This window comes from Thamnophis sirtalis, unplaced genomic scaffold (assembly GCF_051295495.1).
Source record: "Thamnophis sirtalis isolate CommonGarterSnake01/CBP01778 unplaced genomic scaffold, rThaSir2_p1.2 scaffold_13, whole genome shotgun sequence".
NCBI classification, from domain to species: Eukaryota; Metazoa; Chordata; class Lepidosauria; order Squamata; family Natricidae; genus Thamnophis; species Thamnophis sirtalis.
Window position 1 is genome coordinate 38064138 of NW_028261393.1, and position 19739 is coordinate 38083876.

The 19739-nt window shown below is 42.8% G+C and overlaps 1 protein-coding gene across 1 annotated transcript in view; it reads left to right on the forward strand.

Moving 5' to 3' along the window:
- AR (androgen receptor) overlaps positions 1–19739 on the forward strand; it is a 183714-nt gene that overhangs the window by 107694 nt on the left and 56281 nt on the right. Inside the window, exon 3 of the mRNA XM_087727754.1 lies at positions 5702–5818. Within this exon, the coding sequence (XP_087583880.1) occupies positions 5702–5818 (117 nt within the window). The remainder of the gene's footprint in view (positions 1–5701; positions 5819–19739) is intronic.

Consider the following 19739-nt stretch of genomic DNA (forward strand, 5'->3'; position numbering starts at 1 on the left):
ATGACAGAGTTTGGAAGGAATCTTGGAGACCTTGGAGACCCATGGTGGCAAACTTATGGAACATGTGCCAGAGGTGGAACACAGAGCCCTCGCAGTGGGCATGCATGCCATTGCCAGCTGCTCTTCTGGGTTAAAAAACAGAGTGCTTTTTGTGCCATTTTTGTGCCAGGTTTTTGGGCCATTTTCAGGCTGAAAAATGGCCCAGAAATGACTCAAAAATGGCCTGAAAACAGCCCCAAACCATCCTGAAAACAGCCCCAAAACAGCCTGACAACAGCCCCAAAACAGGAATGCACACACCAGCCAGCTAGTCTTCAGCTTTCTGGTGCCCTGGTGTGCAAACATGCATGCACGTTCCAGTTTGGGCACATCACTGTTCTAGGCCAACGCTCTGCTTGAGCCAGGAGCCCCTGTGCCATTCTGGACAAATGGCTGTCCAATCTTCTCAAAAGTCTCCAGGGATGGAGCACGGAGCAGAGGGCTTTTTAGAGGCCATGTGTCCAGGAACAAATGAGATCCTTTCTTTTTCTCTGCCCATTTGTCTAATGAAGCATCATTTGGCATCTTAAAAAGCCACACATTAATTTCAGCATAAAGCTTTGGCGACAAAGGCCATTGGTTGTTCTCCAAAAGTAACTTGGTATTATACAGATCTCCTTGAGGGAGGTAGCTGAGTAACAAGCATATTTAATTTCTCAAGAACTTCTCTTTTTTTTAAACTTCTTTTTACTTCTTACTGAGCTTTGGAAAGTGCTTATCTCAGCTGATTGGAGAGGACCAGAGTCTTTGGTGGACTTTTAGAAGGTCTATTTTGGAAGGCTAAATAAATATTTTAACTGACACTGAGAAATTATTTTGAAATGTTCTATAATTTGGATTTTATTTTGTTTACCATGCAAGATAAATAAATGATAGTAAGTTAGAAACATAGGGGGGACCCCCTCTGGAGAGATTTTGATGTGACTGATTGTCAGCTGTTTCTCATCCTGTTTGCACCATAAACCTTGAGCTGCCATAAGATTCTATAGTTTGTCTGCAGCAGAAGAACAGAGCAATGCGAGAATTGTTACAAAAGAGAAAGAGCACCACCAATGTGCTGCAAAATCAGTTTTTGCCATTATGTAAAAGTAATAATAAGGACACTGTGGTTCAGTGGCTAAGACGCTGAGCTTGTCGATCAGAAAGTTTGGCAGTTCGGCGGTTCGAATCCCTAGAACCGCGTAATGGAGTGAGCTCCCGTTACCAGTCACAGCTTCTAGCAGTTTGAAAGCTCGTAAAAAATGCAAATAGAAAAATAGCATCTTTGGTGGGAAGGTAACAGCATTCTGTGTGCCTTCGGTGTTAAGTCATGCCGACTACATGACCACGGAGACGTCTTTGGACAGCACTGGATCTTCAGCTTTGAAATGGAGATGAGCACCGCCCCCTAGAATCGGGAATGACTAGCACATATCTCCGAGGGGAACCTTTACCTAAAAGTAATAATAAGAACACAGAAGACCCAAGATAAGTAATCAGCATATAAACAAGAAAGAGCATGCCTCCCCTTTCATTTTTATTTAAAACTGATGGCTCTCCTGTCAGATGGCCGTAGGTAGCCAGAGCAGTTAGCAATGATTCAAAAGTCCAGAAAAGCTCCAAATAAAACTGCAAACCAAGCAGGCTGCAGCTGTCTAAAGTCTTGGAAGCCATAAAGAGATAATTGCCCCCATGAGTCTCACTCGGAAATCACTTAGAACGGGGACAGAAGAGGACTGGAATGGAGTTGCATTTTTGGCCCAACTGGAATTCTAACAATAGTTCTAAGGGACCGATTTAGAGAGTTCCTATTTAATAGACTGTTGTCAAATGCCGCAACCTAGGGTGTCTTTAATTTAGTTAAGTGCAAAAGGTTTGCCAAGATACACTTATCGATGAGCTGGTAACACGTGCTGCAACTGGTCCATTGCCATTTTGCAAACAAGCCTAAAAACATTGGTTGAAGGCAGAGGATCAATCTGGAAAGGGTTCTCAAGCATTGTGCCTCACCAGAGGATAAGCAGGGCAGTGGTCGAGAAAAGGCAAAGTATGTTTAACCTGGAGAAGAAAAGATTGAAAAACCCTGCCACAACTATTTCAAGGGCTGTTGCCCAGGTCGTGAGGAGCAGGAATATCACCTCTGAGCAGAAATCACAGAAACGCAGCTTTTGGCTGCAAATTCCTTTGACAATGCAACCAGTCAGTGATAAAACCCAGCCATCGCTTATTGTGGAGATAGCCTGAATGGCTGCACTTGGTTGAGAATGCTTGAGAATCCATTATCTCTTACATCAAATAGATGGTTAGAGTTGATCTGTGATGGCGAGCCTATGGCACGCATGCCACAGGTGGCACGCAGAGCCATATCTGCCGGCACGAGAACTGTCAGCTCCAGCGTGCATGCACACGCCAGCCAGCTGATTTTCAGCCTTCCAGAGGACTGGGTGAGGCTGTTTTCACCCTCCCCAGGCTTCCAGAAAGCCTCCAGGCCTTAGGGAGGATAAAAAACGGGCCCAACAGTCTACTGGAAATTCAGAAACAATCTGTTTCTAGCTTCTGGGGGGCCGAGGGAGGCCGTTTTCACCTTCCCCAGGCTCCAGGAAAGCCTACCGAAAGTTTGTTTTTGGCACCCAACAACAAAAAGGTTAACCATCTCTTGACTAGATGATCTCCAAATACTTCCAAGCCAATATATACTTACTTCTTTTCTCTCTTGCTCCCTCAATTGGCTCCTTTGCCCTCCTCCTATCCTGTTTGAACTTCCACCCGTATAGGAATGCTGTTTTTGCCTTGCTTCCATTTAGCATTCTATCTTGGTCCACGTTTCTCTGCACCTACTTTCTTCTCTAGTCCTCCATAACTTAAAATAATGTTTTTTTTTAAAAATCTGCCATTTTCGTACTATATTCTTTTTACACCCCAAGGCTGCCTTGAATTTTGCAAGAGGCAGATTAGGAATATGACTATGCTGATGTAAGGCAGTTTCAGAGCTGTGCTCTTCTGAAGTTGTGAAAGTGCACTAATACCAGAACTGAATGCATCCTTGTGATTGTATCCTTCATGTCAGAGTAGGAGAGGGGGTGGGATCATCTGTCAATTCAGAGAACTGTACTGCCCAGGCCAGCCTAGCCCAAGGATCTCTTTCCAGCTGGCATGTTAAGCTGAAGATTAAAGGAGAAAGAAACACCGGGATCCTACTGAAAGAGTGGTGGGAATCGTGGGAAATGTCCAAAATTCAAGACCACCATTTTTGGGCTGCCTCTGGGACAAGGCATGCTAAAGTAACCAAAGCTGGTAATGTTTGTGCTCATGCTGAGCACTGGCTTCCGTGCCACCTGGATGTTTATGAATAGTCTGTATCCCCAATCCAGCCAGATGGATAATATCACCAAAATTGGCCATACTGTTCTCAGGAAGGTGGAAGTTAATATTCTATTTAGTCTTCCTGTTGTGGTTAGCCGGCAGCCTGTGGAGCTGGCAACAGAGTCGGACAGTGAGGAGGTTGGGGAGGAAGATGGCCCAGTCCTAGAGTCTGCGGAAGGCTCTGATGAGGGCTCTGCGTCGGATGCAGAGAGGGGGTCAGGGCCATCTGGGAGGCCTCCAGAGCCTCCAGAGTCAGACATCAGCGAGGCGGAAGAACAGGGAAAGCCTGTTCCAGTGCGTGCATGCACAGAGCTGCCAGAAGGCAAGAACAGTTAAGACAAAAGGGACAACTCAGGAGTAAGGCTTGGAGATGATTGGCCCCTCCCATAAGACATAAAAGAGGAGCAAAGACACATGAGCCTTTGCAGGAAGCAAGTCTGGTCGGTTTAAATTCTGAAGCTCCGTTTTGACTCTGTGGTCCATGTGGCCTTGCCAAACTAATGTGCAATTAGATCTTTGGCACATTTCAAGAGAGATAAAAGTGGTGCTTATCAGTCTTATCCCAAAAGACTTTTGGCAGATTTCTGTTGGACCCTTTACAAACTATTTGCGACTCACTATGGGCTGTGAATGAACATAATTCACAGCCATTGAAATAAAAAGAGGGCTTTTGGCACAAAGCATATGCTTTTTACTGTCTCAGGAAGCCTAGGTCAGAACACTTCCCCCAAATAAGGGCAATTCTAAATTTTGATTTTTCCTATCCGAGATTCATTGTAAGGATATCTTGAGCCCTTCTATCGCTTGTTGGATTTGTCGTCTGCTGGGTACAGAGTTGGTGAGGCCTGCTGAGCCTCTTCCTTGAGGCCTAGCAATGACTCACGTTCTCCCAACAGAAGCTAGAGTGTGGCAGCCCAAACATCTGGTTTCCAGCCTTTGCTCAGCAGCTGGAATTCGGCCTGCTTCTGATGTGCCTCTGCCCGAGGGATCTTTGGGGTAGAGACATTAAGTAGGAGCACGTTCTCCAGTGTTCAGGTGCAGTGTATTATGACCGACACTTTTTATATTTTACATAAATGACCTTTGCGATCATATCATAAGCAACTGTGTTCTCTTTGCTGATGATGTAAAACTAGTCAACACCTCTGTCAATGCTACTGCCCTACATAGGTGTCAGAATGGTCAAACAATTGGCAGCTCCAAATCTCAACCAACAAATGTTCTGTCTTATACATTGGCAAAAAAAAATCAGAAAACCAAAATATAAGGTGGGCAGACACAACCTCATGGATGACCCTCACTCTGTCAAGGACCTTGGAGTAATCATCTCTAAAGATCTAAGTGCCAGAGCCCACTGTAACAGCATTGCCAAAAAGGCATTAAGAGTTGTTAACCTAATCCTGTGTAGCTTCTTCTCTAATAACACTGTACAACTAACCAGAGCATACAAAACATTTGCTAGACCAATCTTTGAATACAGCTCATCTGTCTGGAACCCGCACTGCATGTTGGACATTAATACAATTGAATGAGTCCAGAGATATTTCACGAGAAGAGTCCTCCACTTCTCTACTCGCAACAGAATCCCTTATGCCACCAGGCTTGAAATTTTGGGCTTAGACAATTTAGAATTACGCCGCCTTTGGTCTGACCTAAGTGTAGTACGTAAAATTACCTGCTACAATGCCCTACTTGTCAATGAATACTTCAGCTTCAACAGCAATAAAACACAAGCACACAATAGATACAAACTCAAGGTGAACTGCTCCAAACTCGATTGCAGAAAATACAACTTCAGCAACAGAGTGGTCAATACCTGGAATGCACTACCTGACTCTGTGGTTTCTTCCCCAAATCCCCAAAACTTTATCCTTAGACTGTCTACTGCTGACCTCACCCCATTCCTAAGAGGTCTGTCAGGGGCAGGCATAAGCGCACCAATGTGCCTACCATCCCTATCCTACTGTCCTCACTTATTCGTATCCATTTCCTGTATTCATGATGATGTTTATACTTATATCTGTCATACATGCTCCTCACTTATTCGTATCCATTTCCTGTATTCATGATGATGTTTATACTTATATCTGTCATACATGCTTGACAAAATAAATAAAATAAAAATAAATAAACATACAGAAATGGTGGGTAGGCACCTCATTCATCACTCCCATCATTTTTGCTTCCCTTGATTAAAACCCCTTAAGTCTGATATGATTTATTGATGCATTCATGTATTTGTGTTTTTAATTGCAACAAAGTCACACACACCCCCAAAACTGTTCTGATCTTTGACAAATTTTACTGTATCTTTTTAAAGGTAAACAAAAGTATCTCTGTGCCAGCCGAAATGACTGCACCATTGATAAATTCCGAAGAAAAAACTGTCCCTCCTGTCGCCTGAGGAAATGCTACGAAGCAGGGATGACCCTTGGAGGTAAGTTCTGCCCCCCTTTTGCCACTGGTGGGTTCACCAAAATTATATGCTCTGCTCTTTGGGTGTTCCAGAATTAATGAAGCTGAAACTCCTCTCTGAAATCACAGGAGAAAAGATCAAAGTTTATGCCAGGTGTGTGTATTAGATTAGGGCTATTCACTGACGAGCCCTTGAGAAATTCACAACTTTTATCACACAAGTCAGTGAAATGGATCTTCTGTGTCTTTATGCAGGAAGCAATCCCATCCCATCAAACTCAAATGAACCTGAGCCTATCACAAAGGGAGGTGTCCATATGCCCTAGCCAAGGGACAAAAAGTAGCTGGATGAGATATTACCTTGAGAAATCAGGAGAAAAAAAAAGATTGCCTTTAAGCAAAAACGTGCAATTAGGAAAGGTAATGTGTGGGCAAAATAAGAATTAAGAATATAGCTTGCATACCTGTCTATCTTTGTATTTTAATAGTATCTCCTAGTAAGCTTTTTTTCTAAGATAAACAGTCTCAATTGCTATATCCTCTGTTCAAGCCCCTGTTTATCTTGGTCGCCCTTTTCTCCAAGCTATCTGATACCCCTTGGTTGCTTTGGTTGGGGTCAGATCAAGATTGGATTAGATTTAGATTAGAATCTTTATTGTCACTTTGAATGTACACTAATTGGCATACATTAAAATGAAAGTTCATTGCATGCAGCTCTCAAAGGGTCACCACCTCCAATCTACACTACATAAACATGACTAAATAAATAAATAAATAAGCATATACCCACATATATGACACCGAGAAACAATACAGTCTAGTTCAGATGTATACACGTACATGGCGAGAAAAATGAATCTTACAAGTTTACCAGACGGATAAAGGAATAAAGTTGTTACAAAATCTGATAGTCCTGCTAGAAATGCTTCGAAACCTCCCCCCCTCAGAGGAGAGCAACAGAAACATACAGTGGGGTGGGCATGTAGGGTCTCTAACAATGCTTCAAGCTCTAAGCACTGAGTGCTTATAAGCAATATCCTGAATAATGGGAAGCGAGCTTCCTATAATCTTCTCCACTGTCCTTGCCACTCTCTATATTGACCTTCTATCCAAGGCTCTGCTGTCACCAAATCAAACAGTGATGCAATGTGTTAAACGCTCTCAATTGTGCTGCTGTAAAAAGTGGCCAGGACAGAAGGAGAAAGATGTGCTCTCCTCATCCGACGCAGGAAATGCAGATGCTGGTTTGCATGCTTCACTAAGGATGACATGTGGAGAGACCAAGTCAGATTACTAGTTATCTGCAGCCCCAGATACAGTACTTAATACTATTAACCACCTCAACAGCTGTATCCTTGATACTGTGGAGTATGACTATGTGACTCTTTCTAAAATCTTTTATACCTACAATATTCTGATCTTGGAGGTATTCTGGTCCAACTACCTGCCCAAGTCAGAAGATCTCCTCCATCCCAGACAAATGATTGTCTAAAAATAGTTGTCTGTCTCTAAACCCATACAAAAAATGTAAGTGGATAAGAAAGACTAATTAGACAGTAAGTTATAGAGAAAATTTTTGTTGTGAGGGACCCCTGGACCCAGTGCTGACACACACACACACACACACACACACACACACACACACACACACACACACACCATAATTTATTGTGGACTATCAACTTAATCTCATGAGTATTTTAAGTTTCACATGAACAAGAGGTGGTATTCAGCAGATCCTGACCAGTTCAGAAAACCAATATATATCACCTCTGGCTCGCCCCACTCCATCTATTCTCTGCTTCCTGAGTTCAGGCTGATCAGGAAGAAATCGGGATTTTACAGTATCCTTCCCTTGGAGATGGGAGGGAATGGAGATTTTTCTTTCATGTAGGAAAGGTCTATCTCATTCATCTATTACAGGGGTCCCCAAACTTGGCAACTTTAAGACATGGACCTCAACTCCCAGAATTCTAGAAATTGAAGTCCACAAGTCTTAAAGTTGCCAAGTTTGAAGACCTCTGATCTATTAGTTGTTTGAGGGTGATAATCAGAGGTGGGCTGTTGGGGGTTTGCAGAGGTTCGGGAGAACCGCTAGCTAAGATTCTGTGCAGCTTGAAGAACCCCCAAATCCCACTCCTGGCTGGCCCCGCCCACCCCAGGAATCCCCATGCGGCCCATTTTGGATGCAGATAAGTGCAGGGCATGTATTGAGGCTTGGGGAGGGTGAAAAATGGGCCTACCAGAAGTTTGTTTCTAGCCTCCAGAGGACCTCCAGAGTGTGGGGAGGCCGTTTTTGCCCTCCCAGAGGCTTGAGTTAAGCTTCCTGAGCCTGGGGAGAGCAAAAATGCCCCCCTGCCTTTGTGCAGGAGGACAACTAGGCCATGCCCACCATGGCCATGGCCATAGCCATCCAGCAACTGGGCAGAGAATCCCTTGTTAAAATTTTTGAAGCCCATCCCTGGTGATAATAAACATGTGGATGAGGACAAGCCAGTAGATAGCATCTTCTTAGATTTCAAAAAGCAGTTGATAAAGTTCCTCATCAAAGACATATCAATAAGCAGAACAGCCATGGAATAAAAGCAGATCTTTTTGCAGATAAGAGACCTGGCTAAATAATAGGAATCCTGGGACTCTGTCCTATGATAGGGGCTTTTTAATACATTTATGAATGATCTGGAACAGTAAAGCATTAGGGATATTGACATGGCAGGTGCCATTCAGTGTCAGCAAGGGTAAAGTGATGCACATTGGTACCCAAAAGCCTAAGTGCTCATACAAATGTTGTAATAGGTGGAGACTCTAGAAAGAGTGCAGAGAAGAGCAACACAGATGATTAGAGGACTGAAAGCTAAAACATATGAAGAACAGTTGCAGGAACTGGGTATGTCTAGTTTAATGAAAAAAAGATCTAGGGGTGACATGATAGCAGTGTTCCAATATCTCAGGGGTTGCCACAAAGAAGAGGGAGTCAAGCTATTCTCCAAAGCATCTGAGGGTAGAACAAGAAGCAATGGGTGGGAACTAATCAAGGAGAGAAGCAACTTAGAAGTGAGGAGAAATTTCCTGATAGTGAGGACAATTAATCAGTGGAACAACTTGCCTCCAGAAGCCGTGAAAGCTCCAACACTGGAAGTTTTAAAGAAGAGATTGGACAACCATTTGTCTGAAGTGGTGTAGGGTTTCCTGCCTAAGCAGGGGGTTGCACTAGAAGACCTCCAAGGTTCCTTCTAATTCATTTTATTCTGTTCTGTTCTGTTCTGTTCTATTCTAAATTAACAGGGTCAATTAACAATGACTAATGGAGGAAAAAGACCTTGGAGCAATGATCAACAGATCAATGGAGGGGCTAACACAGTCAGCATCTACTGTTTAAAAAAAAGCCAACAACATGTTAGGAGTAATAAGAAATGGCACTGAAAACAGAGATGGCAATATCATAATGTTCTTATATGAATCAATGGTATGACCAGGTCTGGAATATTATGTGCAGTTCTAGTAGCTGCTCCTCAAAGAAATAGATAATAGAACTAGAGAAAGTTCAGGGGAGGACAGCTAAGATGAGGAAAGGGTTGAAGCAGCATCTCCCGAAAGGAGGCGAATGAAAGGAGACATGATTGAAATATACAGAATTGACATGATGTGGATTAAATGGGCACCTAGAAGCTATTTTTCTCTTTCCCAAAAGACGAGACCTAGAGGGCCGTTCAGTGAAATTGAATCCTGGGAGGATCAGGACAGCCAAGGACCTTTTTTTTTTCTAACACAATGCATAATTAAACTTTCAAATTCACTATTATGAAATGTTGTACCGGCTCCCAGCTTAGCTGGCTTGAAAAATGGGTTTGACTGATTTATGGAAATCACCGGGATCAATTAGCCTTGATGAAATGAGACCATCTGTGAATGGAATAGCAGGGAGATTGGTGGGCTTCCTTACAGCCTTTTTTGTGCGCTGTGAGAACAAACTGCTGGATTACATCGGTGAAGAGTCTGATCTAGCCGCTCTGCCAGGTTTTTGTCAAGCATCTCTCAAAAAATAGTCCATAGGTTAGTGGGGTGGCTGACAGGCTAGGATGAAGCAGCAGAGAACTTTATCAGTTTGCAATGCGAACATATTCTCAGCTCACACTTTCTCTGCACCACCATCTGGGCTGGACTGTTCTAGTACACTTTTCTGACCCTCTTCTGGAAAACTGGCAAACCTAGATCCACTGATCTTCCAAAAATAGCCCAAAATCAAGGATGGATTATTCCAGAACATTAATGCTGAGCCAGACAGGTGTGTCTGTGTGTGTGTGTCTGTTTGTGTGTCTGTCTATGTGTGTAGGTTTATTCACTTGCCCAGAGCACAATCTTCACTTAGTAAATGCAACCTATTCAACATGTCAAATTAAGGAATCCCCTTTCCAGTTGATCAGCATGATCAAATAGAGTTATGAATTAGGAGTTAGGGAATCTCTCCCTTTATAAATTAAGGAAACGAAGGCCTCTTCAACGAGGTGAAGAAATGAAGTTCTTCACCTAGTTGAATCTCATTCATTACTTGAATTCAAGATTTCAAGTCAGGATTTCTTAATGAGTCATGTAATATTCTGCAAAAAATACCATTGGGTTCTGGGGTCTTGTTCATTGTAAATGTTTTAATTGCTTCATTAGTTTTATCTTATGTTATGGTTCAATTAAAAGTCTCTTTTTGCAAAGAAAGTAGATTGCGGCATGATCATTTTAAAACTGACATTTGTCAGTTACAAACCCATCTGGTGGTGATAATGTCTATCCCACATTATTTTTAACTTACCAAGCAATAGTTTATGGTCTACTTTGTCAAATGCTTTACTAAAACCCAAGTATGTATTTCTCTGGTCCACTAATTTAGTCACTTTGTCAAAGAATGAAATAAGATTTGTTTAGCATGTTCTGTTTCTGACAAACCTGTGTTGGCTTCGGGAGGACCAATTATTCCCTTTAATTTTTTTCTTGTTTTTTATATGTTGAAAAAACTTTTTTCTATTATTTATGCCTTATTTATATGTCCCTCTCCCCATTTTTTGTATTTATCTTTTTTTTTTCTTTCAGTTTATCAGGAGATTTTTATGCAGCCATGCTGGGGTGTTGTTTTTTCCCCAGTGGTATTGAACTTGCCTGGCCTTTATAATCATATTTTTAGAGCTTCCCAAGCTTCTTGTTTTTCCCTTTAAGATTTATATCTTTGCAATACTTCATATAAGGGATGCGGTGGCTCAGTAGCTAAGATGCTAAGCTTGTCGATCACAAAGATTGGCAGTTCAAATCCCAGCACCACGTAACAGAGTGAGCTGAGCTCCCATTACTTGTCCCAGCTTCTGCCAACCTAGCAGTTTGAAAGCACATTAAAAATGTAACTAGAAAAATAGGGACCACCTTTGGTGGGAAGGTAACAGCATTCCGTGCGCCTTTGGCGTTTAGTCATGCTGATCACGGGGATGTCTTCAGACAGCGCTGGCTCTTTGGTTATGAAATGGAGATAAGCACCGCCCCCTAGAGTCAGGAACGACCAGCTCATATGTGCAAGGGGAACCTTTAATCCTTCCTATGCTTTTTTAAAATCTAAGACACTGGTTTGATTATAGTGTATGGTTTGTGTTTGCATTACACTGAATTTCAGTATGACTTGGATACTCTCCCCCAAAGTTCCAGCAGCTTTAACCCCCTCTGTTGTGTCTTCTCTGTTAGTAAGAATTAGGTCCACTATAGCTTTCCCTCTAATTCTCTCCTATGCCTTTTGGGTGACAAAGTTGTCAGGTAGGTTGGTCAGGGACATGTTCAATCTCCCACTTGATGCAGAGTCTGTCTCCCAGTTGATATCAGGGTAGTTAAAGTCCCTTTGAATGTTTGCATATAAGCATCTGAGTCCTGTATGACTGACCCTGCCTATGCTTCCTATATCTCCTACTTTATTTCTGAGTTTTTCTTGGCCAGAATATCTTCTATAATGAAGACCAATCAAGCTGCCTTTTCCTTTTTTGAAAGGGCTTGTAAAAGATGCTTTTAAAAGAGGTTAATCATTTAACTCATTAACCATGTTACATTTGGCTAGGAGCAGAGAGATTTATTGTTCCCTTTGAAGTTTGAACTAGTTGTTCTACAAATTGTGTCACATATTAAATAAGGGCATTTGTCCACAAAGAAGCCCTCCCCAGTCCAGTACTTTCCCCTTTGAGGTGCCAGAGAAGGTGGTCAGCTAGATGAGGATAAAAAAGGGTGGTGGGTGTTTGGAAGTACCTCTGAGGCTTGTTTAGGTTGACTTGGAGCCCAAAGCTAAGAGGAAAGGAAGTGTGTAGGTATAATTCCTTTTCTCTTGGCTGTGGATCAGGGGAGAAATTCAGCAGGTTCTAACAGGTTCTGGAGAACTGGTAGTGGAAATTTTGAGTAGTTTGGAGAACTGGCAAATACCACAACTGGCTGGCCCCAAACTGGGATGGGAATGAAGATTTCGCAATATCCTTCCCCTGGAGTGGGGAGGGAATGGAGATTTTGCAGTATCCTTCCCCTGGAGTGAGGAGGGAATGGATATTTTGCAGTATCCTTCTCCTGGAATGGGGAGGGAATGGCGATTTTGCAGTATCCTTCCCCTGGAGTTGGGTGGGAATGGAGATTTTGCAGTATCCTTCCCCTGGAGTGTGATGGAAATGGGGATTTTGCAGTATCCTTCCCCTGGAGTTGGGTGGGAATGGAGATTTTGCAGTATCCTTCCCCTGGAGTGGGGAGGGAATGGAGATTTTGCAGCATCCTTCCCCTACCACACCCACCAATAGTAAAAAAAATGTTGAATTTCACCACTGCTGTGGATCCTTCATTGATCCAACTTTAGAAACCCATGTACGCACTTGCCAAGATAAAGTGACCTTGTCCTTTCTCATAGGCCTTTGTAGAGAAGATCATTAGAAGTTCTCTGGATCACCCTTGGGACATGGCTCCTAAAATCTTCCTTGGAGAAAGAAACAATATTTTCCCTTCTTTTTGTCTTTCCTTTTTCTTAGAAGCCATGTTGCCTTGAAAGCTCCGCTTGCTCAGAGCTCTGTCTCTGCCCCCCTTCTCCTTTCTTTTGCCACTTCCTTTCATAGGCCCTCTTTCTCGGCACACCTCAGTGGTTCTCATAGGCCAGTGATAGCTAACCTTTTTGTTGTCATGTGCCGAAAGCACATGAGTGCGCACGACAGCATGAGGGAGCATCCATAATGCTGTGCAGGGCTTCCCCACATGCCCCACCCCGTGCATGTGCACACAGCCCCTGCATGCCACCCCTATGCATGTATGTGTGACCCCCACATGTGCGCTCCAGCCCTGTGCCATGTCTCAGCAGAGCCCCAAAAACCAGCTGGCCGGCAGGAGGTGCACGGAGATGCATGGTGGAGCTAAGCTGGGGTGATGGCTCATGTCTGCACAGAGAGGGCTCTGTGTGCCACCTGTGGCATACGTGGCATAGGTTCGCCATTGTGGTCATAGGCTCATGACTAGGTACAGGAGAATCCAAACAACTTTTCCTTTTTCTGTGGAGGTCCCACGGCACTGTACTGGCTACACCAGGCTGCTCAGTTTATGACTTGGTGTTTTATCCTTTGGGTGGACAAGCTTCTGCAACATGTGAAATGACAACATTCACAACAGAATCCCTTAGGCCACCAGTCTTGAAATTTGGGGCTTAGACAACTTAGAACTATGCCACCTTCAGTCTGATCTAAGTGTAGTACATAAAATTATCTGCTACAATGTCCTACCTGTCAATGACTACTTCAGTTTCAATCACAATAATACACACAATAGATACAAACTCAAGGTAAAATACTCCAAACTCGATTGCAGAAATTACGACTTCAGCAACAGAGTGGTCAATGCCTGGAATGCACTACCTGACTCTGTGGTTTCTTCCCCAAACCCCCCAAACCTTAACCTTAGACTGTCTACTGTTGACCTCACCCCATTCCTAAGAGGTCTGTAACGGGCGTGCATAGGTACACCAATGTGCTTACCGTCCCTCTCCTAACCACCCCATTTATTCGTATCCATTTCATCTATTCATAATCTTGTATGTACTTATATCTGTTATCTTATACACGCTTGACAAAACAAACAAACAAATAAATAAATTGCTTTGTTTATAGTTCTCTTCTTTGTCTGTTACGGAGGAGCTCCTGCTGGGGTCTCTTTTGGGGGATTTGATGAAGGCCCACTTGTGATAGCCACATGTTCTGCAGGCTTCCTTGATGTATTTCCATACAGCCCTGAGCTGAAGGCCTGCCTACCAGCAGAGCTCCTCCCTAAGAGACAAAGAAGAGAACAATAAATGAAGCAGGAATACACTGCAGGAATATCTGAAAAGCTTAGGAGGATCTTCAGTCAAGACAACACATGTACACACTTCAAACCCAAGTATACATTAAGGCAGAAGCTGGTTCACCCCAAGGATAAAACACCCAGACACAAACTGAGCAATGTTGTACATGCAGTACAATACAGTAAGACATGTGCAGATCTGTACATTGGAAACAAAACAACCACATCATAAATGCAAGGCAGAAAATAGGAGAACAAAGCCATCAGGAGAAGGTTCAGCAGTCCATCTGCATTAAAAAGACATGGGACACTCTTTTGAAACCAGCAAAGTCCACTTTTGGGACAGAGGACCACTGGTTTGAAAGAGGGGTCAAAGAGGCCGTCTATGTCAAAATTGAACAGCCCTCTCTCAACGGGGGGGGGGGATATGACATCATCCATCTCCAATCTACAATACAATCCTTTCAACAGTTCCAAGAAGGCTCCACTCCCATTTGCACCCCTCAGGTGATGCTGAGGACACAGGCAAACCTCCAAGTGGCCTCTACAACCCTCTAAAAGAATGGAAATGACCAGCTGTCTGCAAGGACTATAAATCCTTCCATTCCCCACAATCCAGTCAGAGCTGAAGAAATTTTTTGGATAAGAACGTCTTCAAAGAGAAACAAGAAAGTCCAGTTGCATCTTTGAAAAAGCACCTTTGAGACAGCATCTTTGGTAAAACATTTATCTTAATTACAGAGATTTTACCCAATACAGATAAATGTAATTTGTTCCATTTTAATAGGCCTTTTTTTCTATTACAGAGGCACAAAGTTATTTTGAAACAGTGTAGAATTTGTATTTGTCTGTGTAACCAACAGGCATTTCACCTTTTTCTCCACCTGTCTTTTTTTCTCAAATTTCATAGAACTGAGAGGTCATATTCTTAACAAGCATTGTTGTTTTCTGTTTATTTATTTTAAAGCTCACTTAAAAGCTTTAAAATGTCACTGCTGACATTGTAGCTATTATTTTCTGTCCCCATTCTTCAAATGTCTCCTGGAGTATTTCTAATGTCATGCCGCTTTCTGTCATTTTGACTCAGGGCTGACCAAAGACAAAAGATAAACCTGTCTCCTTCTTTATCTTTCATCTTTTATGTGTTGAATCTTTAGTCTTTACTAGTGTCCAATTTCTGAAATAATCAAATCTTGAATTTCTATTATGACTAAGGTAAACTAAACAGTTTTGTTCCTACAAAGGTGCTGTTTGTATAATTATTTCCAAAATCTTATACTAAAGGCCCTGATAATTCAAATTCATCTGGTCCCTTAACTTGTTGGATTGAAGTCTTGTTAAGCTTTTGCCATTTATTTCAAATTCTTTACATTCTTAAGCCTTTAGTTAATGAAGGCCAACTCACCAAGTAGCTTTGCAAATGTGTCATTTTGAAGAACTCTTAAAAGCCAGGATAGTAAAGTAGGTAATTTCCAAAAGTGGTTAGAATGTGAGGGATTCGGTGTCCTTTAAAAGGCTCTGCAACTGTTGAGAGCATAATGACTTCCCTTCATCTTCCAGTATTCAAACCAGTGGTGGGTTACGCCCCCCGGTGCCTGCTGGAAGCACCAGGTAACCATTCTGATACGGTGCTCCGGAGGTCCACCCGCTGCCTGCCATCCTTGCTTGTATTTGACCCAACTGGGCTATTTGTGCACACGGACGGAGCGTACGGCGCCTGCGCGACGCTCCACTGAGCAGCTGGAGCATGCAGCACATGTACATATGGCAGTCGCCCGGCCCCATCACAGCGTATGAGTTACGATGGGATCCGGAACCCACCACTGACTCAAACTCATGAGAAACCACCATCCGGAGCTTAAGCAGTCAATCTCCCGTCCTCTCCTTATCCATTGATTTTCCGTGCGACCAGCCTATTCTATGGTTCTCCAGGCACCATTATGATATCATCGCTGTTCATTCGGAGACATGCTAGCTCATCGTTCCTCACCAGAAGTCTAAGCCCACACACACACACTTAAATACTGCACATATTTTCTTTTCTTTTTTAATTAAAAAGTTTTTTATTAAACATAAATTAAAACATTGGACACAGTGTAAACCATCCTGGGGGAACCTATGCCATACATGCTAAGATATTCAGTTATACATTGTAGCCCACTGTTTTTTTAAAAACATTTGATCCATACCGTATTTACAAAAAAGAAAAAAAGTAACCTATTCCAGCCGTTGGTTTGTGTTTATCTTGTACATTCTCGCATTCATCATTTCATACATAATTCTAGTCTCCCTTCTATGAATCTTGCCACATGCCTGTTTTGAGCTTTCCCTTATATATTCCAACCATTGATAAAATTTATCCCAGATCTTATAATATTCTGATTCATCTTCATTCTTCAATTCCCACATCAATTTATCCATTTCAGCACAGGTCAGAATTTTCCTAATTATTTCCTCTTCTTGTGGAATTTCCCTGTTTTTCAAATTTTGGGCAAAGATCATTCTTGCTGCCATGACAATGTGTATAGTTAAAAAGATAACCCCCTTGTTGTATTTATTGTTTATAATTCTCAAAAGAAAAAGTTCTGGTGTGAATACTATTTCATCTTCGATTATCTCTATCAACCACTTTTGGATATTCTGCCAGTATATTTTGGCTTTTTGGCACTACCATCACATATGATAATAAATACACTGCACATGATTTCTCATAGTCTATTGATAATCCTATATAACGGCATTCTTCCCTTGCATAGATATAGATTCTCGAAGACATACAACACAGGAAATATACTGATCTTCATCCATTAAAAAGCAAAACAGGGTGCCTGGCATGATTTATCAGCTGCTAGATTTTCATCAGAGGACAGTAATGTTCTGTGCAAGAATTAGGTGCCTGGATATTCTCCAGCAGGTCTCAAGAAGAAGCGCTCTCTTCCCCCAAGAACTAAAATTGGTATTCTTATCAAGGACCTCTGGGTATAAAATGATACCTTTCCCACATGTTAATCCAGTGGTTCCCAAACTTGGCAACTTTAAGCAGAGCTGGCTGGAGAATCCTGGGAGTTGAAGTCCACAAGTCTTAAAGTTGCCAAGTTTGGGAACCACTGTTATCCAACACCCTTGAAAAATTAAATTCAAACCAATTCAAGATAATTAAATGAAAATTTGCCTTATTTTGATTCCTTCTTTCCAATCTTTCCCATTGACTGCTTCTTGTTTAATAAAGAAGGAATGTAGAAGATTGACAACTCCTAAAGGGGGGGGGCAGGGGGTTGGACTTGAAGACCCCTAAGGTCCCTTCCAACTCTGTTACTCTATTCTATTCTAAAAACCTCCAGGGGCGGAGCACCTACAGCTTCTGAAGGCAACCCATTTTACTAATGAATTGTTCTCACTATCAAGAAATTTCTTCTTTGTACTAGGTTGGATTGCTTCTTGATTGGTTTTCATCCACTGTTTCTTGTCCTGCCCTTGTCCTGTGATTTGGAAGTAGGTTGGTCCCTTCTTCTCTCTGGCAGCCCCTTAGATATTGGAATGCTGCTATCACATCACTCGGCAATCTGCCATTTTCAGCATCTTATACTCCAGAGCAGTGTTTCTCAACCTTGGCAACTTGAAGATGTCTGGACTCCAACTCCCAGAATTCCCCAGCCAGCGAATGCTGGCTGGGGAATTCTGGGAGTTGAAGTCCAGACATCTTCAAGTTGCCAAGGTTGAGAAACACTGCTCCAGAGGGATCATCACACAGCTCTGCATCCTCCCCATGGTCTCTTCCACTGTGCATGTGAACGCAGCACTTCCACAAATTCTGTTGAAAGGAAGCCTCAGACTACAAGCGTTTCGAGAGCAGGCAGATTGTCTCTCCTTTTCTTGCCTGCGCGTCCCCCACTCTGCTCTGGCTGCCCTCCCCAGTGCTCTTTCCAAGTGTCGCTCTGCCATTAGCCTACAAGCGCTTTAGAGACGGACAGTCTGTAGGGCAGGATGTCTCCTCTTTCATCAGATATTTGAGAGAGAAGCTGAGCATTCCTATAATTGCCTGGAATTAACTGATAAATGCACCCAAATTGCTGGGGAGGTGCACACCATTTGGAACATGGCAGGCGAGGGGTTTGAACTGGTGGGTAAGGGAAGACTCTGCCCTTCACTTTTTAGAAGCAGAAGCATCGGCTGTGGGTCTTCTGGTCCACAAAGACTGGGGCTACAGCTGCTGAGCTGGGTTTATGTGGTTTCCAGGTCACCGTGACCCTCCTGTAATTTGCAAGCAGCTCTCCTTTGTGTAGATTGTAGCCAGGTACGGCAGCTGTCGGCAAACAAATGCTTGCAAACCCACAAGACCTAAACATCCAACATTTGGTCTTCCTAGGCTGGATTGTCTGGCAGCACTCTTGATTGTTAAGCCAGGGAGATTTAAGGGAGTCCAGAAGAAATCTTGCCTTGCTGAAGCGAACTCTGAAATCCCTTTCCCAGTTCAACCGCTTAGTTAAGTCACTTGCCTTTCCCAGAACTCCAGGCAAGTTGGCAAGGTGGACCCAGGCCTACTCTGGACCTCTTCTGTAAAGTCTTCCATTCCAGCTGAGATTGGTTCTGCCCCAATTCTGGTAGGGAGCCCTCCCTATTTTCCTCCATTTCTTTCCTCTCTTTCTGTGGAAAGGGGTTGTGCAGCCTGATCCCCTCAATTGCACTAGAGAGCTTGTATTGAATTTGAGAGGATTATCTTCATATCGGAAAGAGGATCATTGAGTGTCTAATAAGAGCCCAATATAAACCCCATATCAGTGGTGAAATTTAATTTTTTAAACTACCAATTCTGTGGTAGCCATGGCAAGGGAAGATTACTGCAAAGTCTCCATTCCCTCCCCACTCCAGGGGAAGGATACTGTAAAATCTCCATTCCCTCCCCACTCCAGGGGAAGGATACTGCAAAATCTTCATTCCCACTCCACTCTGGGGCCAGCCAGAGGTAGCATTTGCAGGTTCTCTGAACTACTCAAAATTTCTGCTACCGGTTCTTCAGAACCTGCTGGATTTCACCCCCGCCCCATACCCAAAAGATCCAGTTAGTGTCCATTTGTTCTGCAGAAAACCTAATGTCTTAGATGAGGGAATAGATGGGGAAGTCATCAAATTTGCAGTAAAATTTGCAGTAAACTGGCAGGAATGTCCAATACTCTGGAAGATAGGCTTAAGATACAGAAGGATCTTGACAGACTTAAACATTGGGCACTATCTAACAAAATGAAATTCAAGCGTGAAAAAAGTAAGGTTTTACATTTAGGCAAGAAAAACAAAATGCACAGGTACAGTATACATGGTTCCTTCCTCAGTAGTGGTGACTGTGAGAGGGACCTTGGAGTCCTAGTGGACGATCCCTTAAACAGGAGCCAGCAGTGTGGGACAGCAGCCAAAAAAGCTAATGCAATCCTTGGTTGTGTAAATACAGGCATAGAATCAACATCATATGAAGTATTAGTATCACTTTATAAAGCTTTAGTAAGACCACACTGGAATACTGCATCTAGTTTTTGTCCCTACATTATAAAAAAGATGTTGAGATTGCAAGAAGTGCAGAGACAAGCAACTAAGATGATTAAAGGCCTCAAGACTAAAACATGTGAAGAATG